Raw genomic sequence first — 5,561 nt, 5'->3', positions numbered from 1 at the left:
CATGATCTTGGCTCACTACAACCTCCGCCTTCCAGGTTCAAGCAATTCTCCTGCCTCAGCCTCCTGAGTAGCTGGGATTACAGGCATGCACCACCATGCCCGATTAATTTTGTATTTTTAGTAGAGATGGGATTTCACCATGTTGGACAAGCTGGTTTCGAACTCCTGACCTCAAGTGATCCACCCACCTCGGCCTCCCAAAATGCTGGGATTACAGGCGTGAGCCACTTCGCCCGGCCTGGTTTTAAATCTCAAGAACCCTACCCATGTATGGCAAGCTCTCTTTACATGTTGAGTATTTTCTTTATAAACTAAGAACTTCAGATAGCTCGATTCAGACTTGACTGCTATAGACCACATCAAAACCATTAAGCCTGGTTTCCTCTGCGCAGCGCAGCCTTGCCCTTATCCGATGGCGCCACCTAATGGCCACATTTCACCTGTGCAAGCCAAATACATCCTGAAAGACAGCTTCTCCATCTTCTGCGAGACTGGCTATGAGCTTCTGCAAGTGAGTTAAAACAAGACTAAGTACACCACGATCAATCACGATCGCTTTGAAATGTAAACGTATTTCATCTGCAGATATGTGAAAGGAAAGTGGGAAAATAATAGTTTGTCAGTACGATGATTTCTTTTGTCTATCTTTAAATAATAAAAAGCCAAGAAGTAAGTTTGCTGAGGACAAAAAGGATGGCTAGGGAAAATTTTATTCTGGGAATCCTGCCCTTTTTTTTTTCTTTTTTATTATTATTATTTTTTAAGACGGAGTTTTGCTCTTGTCGCCCAGGCTGGAGTGCAATGGCGCGATCTTGGCTCACCGCAACCTCCACCTCCTGGGTTCAAGCAATTCTTCTGCCTCAGCCTCCTGAGTAGCTGGGATTATAGGCATGTGCCACCACACTCAGCCAATTTTTTTGTATTTTTAGTAGAGACAGGGTTTTTCCCTGTTGATCAGGCTGATCTCAAACTCCTGACCTCAGGGGATCCACCCACCTCGGCCTCCCAAAGTGCTGGGATTACAAGCATGAGCCACCTTGCCTGGCCTTTTTTTTCTTTCTTTATACATAACGTTAAATTTATGTAAGTGAGCTCTTTGTTTTAAAGCTACTTTGGAAAGCTGGTGGGCAATTTTGGCCAGGCGTGGTGGCTCACACCTGTATTCCCAGCACTTTGAGAGGCCAAGGTGGGCAGATCACTTGAGGCCAGGAGTTCGAGACCAGCCTGGCCAATGTAGTGAAACCCTGTCTCTACTGAAAATACAAAAATTAGCGGAGTGTGGTGGCGGGCGCCTGTAATCCCAGCTACTCTGGGGGATGAGGCAGGAGAATTGCTTGAACCTGGGAGGTGGAGGTTGCAGTGATCAGGAATCACACCACTGCACTCTAGCCTGGGTGACAGAGCAAGACCCTGTCTCAAAAATATATATAAAATAAAATAAAATGAACAACTTTTCTCTTGGTCACATAGGACAGCAGCTCTTTGTGAAGTGGCTGGAACTACAGAAAGAAGAGTTTGCTATCGTGTTCCACGTGCCCTGTCTTGTATCACATTAAAGTCCACCCCGGTCAAATGACCTTTCCATGAAACAACTCCTGGGCCCACAAAAAAGTAGACAGCCCTGGGAAAGAGTATGTTCTGCAAAGTTATAAATAGTGATCACTGTTAAGGGAGGAGTATAATTTTTAAAAATGCTTAGCATGTTGCTTTAGGGGCACAGATAAGAAATTAACACGTCCTCTTTATGTTCTTCAAAATTGTCACTGAATCCCAGAGGTAAAAAGTAATAACATTGAAATGATAGCTAGCTATGCAATCCACAGTCCTGTGGAGAGTCACAAAAAAAAAAAAAAAAGTGAGACGCTTTTCCCACCTTGCAAACTTCTTGGGCAGGCTCTTTTCCACAGCTCCTTGGACCACAAACCTCTTTAGTTTCTGACTTAACATAAGAAGTCCTGAAATCCTCTGAAGCACAGTTTCTCCCAAAGCCATCTTCTTTTATTTATTATTATTATGATTATTATTTTTGAAACGGAGTCTCCCTCTGTTGCCCAGGCTGGAGTGCAATGGTGTGATCTTGGCTCATTTCAACCTCCGCCTCCCAGGTTCAAGTGATTCTCCTGCCTCAGCCTCCTGTGCTGGGATTATAGGCATGTGCCACTACGCCTGGTTAATTTTTATTTTTAGTAGGGACAGGGTCTCACCAAGTTGGTCAAGCTGGTCGCGAACTCCTGACCTTGTGATCCGCCCACCTTAGCCTCCTGAAGTGCTGGGATTACAGGCATGAGCCACCGCACCCGGCCCATCTTCTTTTATTTTAATGTTTGATTTTAGAAAAACATTATTTCAGCAAGTTCAAAAACGTCTTTCTGTGAATGACATTGGCAGTGAAAGTTGATGGATAGCACACTAAAGAAGCTCACTAAAGAAATATTTTTTTTGAGATGGAGCTTCGCTTGTTACGCAGGCTGAAGTGCAATGGCGCAATCTTGGCTCACTGCAACCTCCGCCTCCTGGGTTCCAGTAATTTGCCTATTTTAGCCTCCCAATTAGCTAGGATTACAGGCATGCACCACCATGCCAGGCTAATTTTTGTATTTTTAGTAGTGATGGGGTTTCATCATATTGATCAGGCTGGTCTCAAACTCCTGACATCAGGTAATTCACCTGCCTCGGCCTCCCGAAATGCTGGGATTACAGGCATGAGCCACTGTGTCCAGCTACAACAGAATTCTTGCTGGGTGAGATTGCTCATGTGGCCAAGTGCAGTGGCTCACCCCTGTAATCCCAGCACTTTGGGAGGCCGAGGCGGGCGGATCATGAGGACAAGAGATCGAGACCATCCTGGCCGTGGTAAAACCCCACCTCTACTAAAAATACAAAAATTAGCCGGGTGTGGTGGCACGCGCCTGTGGTCCCAGCTACTCAGGAGGCTGAGGCGGAAGAATCGCTTGAACCCAGGAGGCAGAAGTTGCAGTGAGCTGAGATTGCACCACTGCACTCCAACCTGGCGACAGAGCAAGACTCTGTCTCAAAAAAAAAAAAAAAAAAAAAAGAGGCTAGGTGTGGTGGCTCACCCCTGTAATCCAAGCACTTTGGAGGCCAACGCGGGCAGATGAGCTGAGGTCGGGAGTTCAAGACCAGCCTCACCAACATGGTGAAACCCCATCTTTAAAAAAATAAATAAAAAATAAATTTAAAAAAGAGGTTGCTCATGCCTGTAATCCCAGCACTTTGGGAGGCTGAGGCGGGCAGATCTCAAGGTCAGGAAATAGAGACCATCCTGCCCATGGTGAAATCCCATCTCAATTAAAATCTAAAAATTTAGCCGGGTGTGGTGGCACATGCCTGTAGTCCCAGCTACTCAGGAGGCTGAGGCAGGGGAAACTCTTGAACCCAGGAGGCGAAGGTTACAACGAGCCAAGATCATGCCACTGTGACAGAGCAAGACTCTGTCTCAAAAAAAAAATTTTTTTTTAGTAGCCCTCCTACATGGCCACAGGCTAGACAGATACACAGACACACTTGCTTCAAGTCTTGTCACACTCGCTTTCTGAGACTCGTCACCACAGTCCTCTGGCACTTTTTTTTTTGAGGCAGGGTCTCATTTTGTCACCCAGGCTGGAGTGCAGTGGCACGATCATGGCTCACCACAGCCTTGACCTCTCAGGCTCAAGCAATCCTCTGACCCTGGCTTCCCAAGTAGCTGGGTCAACAGGTGAGCACCACTGGCTAATTTTTGTCTTTTTTGTAGAAGTGGGGGTCTCACTGTGTTGCCCAGGCTGGTCTCGAACTTCCGAGCTCAAGCAATCCTCCCATCTTGGCCTCCCAATGTGCTGGGATTACAGGTGTGAACGAATGTGCCTGGCCCCTCTGGCACTTTATATAAAGAAATGATGGGCCAGGTGCATTGGCTCACTCCTGTAATCCCAGCACTTTGGGAGGCTGAGCTGTGTGGATCACAAGGTCAGGAGTTCAAGACCAGCCTGGCCAATATAGTGAAATCCTGTCTGTACTAAAAATACAAAAATTAGCAGGGGCGTGGTGGCATGCGCCTGTGATCCCAGCTATTCAGGAGGCTGAGGCAGGAGAATCACTTGAACCCAGGAGGCAGAGGTTGCAGTGAGCTGAGATTGTGCCACTTCACTCCAGGCTGGGCAACGGAGCGGGACTCCGTCTCAAAAAAAAAAAAAAAAAAAAAAAAAAAGAAAGAAATAGTGGAGCATCAGATGCAGAAATGTTGAGATCTGATATTATTATTATCATTAGTCTCACTTTGTCACCCAGGCTGGAGTGCAGTTAGTGCCATCTCAGCTCATTGCAACCTCCCCCTCTACAGGTTCAAGCAATTCTCCTGCCTCAACCTCCTAAGTAGCTGGGAATACAAGCACATGCCACCACGCCTGGCAAAATTTTTGTATTTTTAGTGGAGACAGGGTTTCACCATGTTGGCCAGGCTGGTTTCAAACTCCTGACCTCATGATTCGCCCGGCTTGGCCTCCCAAAGTGCTGGGATTACAGGCGTGAGCCACTGCACCCCGCCAATTTTTTGTAGAGACAGGGTACCACCATGTTGGCCAGGCTGGTCTTGAACTCCTGGCCGCCTTAACCTCCCAGAGTGCTGGGATTACAGGCATGAGCCACTGCACCCGGCTGAGATCTGTTTTTGTATTACAGTGAAAAGCAAAAAAAAAAAAGAAAAAAAAATTATAAATTGCTGCAAAGGTTACATCTGATTCATGAAATGCCAATACCTGTTGAATGATGAAATACATAACCTAGAGTCATAGATGTGCACTGAGGCAGTGGGGCGGGGCATCCAGGCTCCAGGCGTCCCCCAGCCCCCAGCACGAGCCGATATATTAGTCATGTGCACGGCCATCTCACTCCGGAGAACCTCGTAAAACACTAGAATAGGAACTACTGTGGAAGTACAGCTTTGGGGAGTGATTTTATGATATAGACAAGGAAATTGATATTGTCTGAATTCTTCTTTAGGGTCGCTTGCCCCTGAAATCCTTTACTGCAGTTTGTCAGAAAGATGGATCTTGGGACCAGCCAATGCCGGCATGCAGCAGTACGGTCATGTGGTGACTACAACTCCCATAACCGCCCGTAACTCCCTCTGCTGCTATTTTGCTGCTTCTATTGCTTCTCTGGTTTTCTCTTTTCTTTCTGTTTTGCTTTTTTGAGACAGAGTCTTGTTCCGTTGCCCAGACTAGAGTGCAATGGCGTGATTTCGGCTCGCTGCAACTTCTTCCTCCCAGGCTTAAGCAATTCTCCTGCCTCAGCCTTTTGAGTAGTTGGGACTACAGGCGAGTGCCACCATGCCTGGCTAATTTTTGTATTATTTGTAGAGATATAGTTTTGCCATGTTGCCCAGGCTGGTCTCAAACTCCTGACCTAAAGTGATCCGCCTGCCTCGGCCTTCCAAAGTGCTGGGACTACAGATGTAAGCCGCTGTGCCCAGATCCTTGGCTTTTTTTTTTTTGAGACGGAGTTTCGCTCTTGTTACCCAGGCTGGAGTGCAATGGCGCGATCTCGGCTCACCGCAACCTCCG

The 5,561-nt window shown here is 46.9% G+C and overlaps 1 protein-coding gene across 2 annotated transcripts in view; it reads left to right on the top strand.

Annotated features, from left to right (window-relative positions):
- The window catches only part of MASP2 (mannan binding lectin serine peptidase 2), a 24,177-nt gene that overhangs the window by 8,745 nt on the left and 9,871 nt on the right, over positions 1-5,561 (top strand). The window contains exons 7-8 of one of the 2 annotated variants that reach the window (XM_017503927.2): positions 393-511; positions 4,999-5,077. In XM_017503927.2, the coding sequence (XP_017359416.1) occupies positions 393-511; positions 4,999-5,077 (198 nt within the window). The remainder of the gene's footprint in view (positions 1-392; positions 512-4,998; positions 5,078-5,561) is intronic. The other variant, XR_001817873.2, reaches the window with a different exon arrangement.

This window comes from Cebus imitator, unplaced genomic scaffold, assembly GCF_001604975.1.
Source record: "Cebus imitator isolate Cc_AM_T3 unplaced genomic scaffold, Cebus_imitator-1.0 Scaffold15, whole genome shotgun sequence".
NCBI classification, from domain to species: Eukaryota; Metazoa; Chordata; class Mammalia; order Primates; family Cebidae; genus Cebus; species Cebus imitator.
This window is presented reverse-complemented; position numbering and strand designations above follow the sequence as displayed.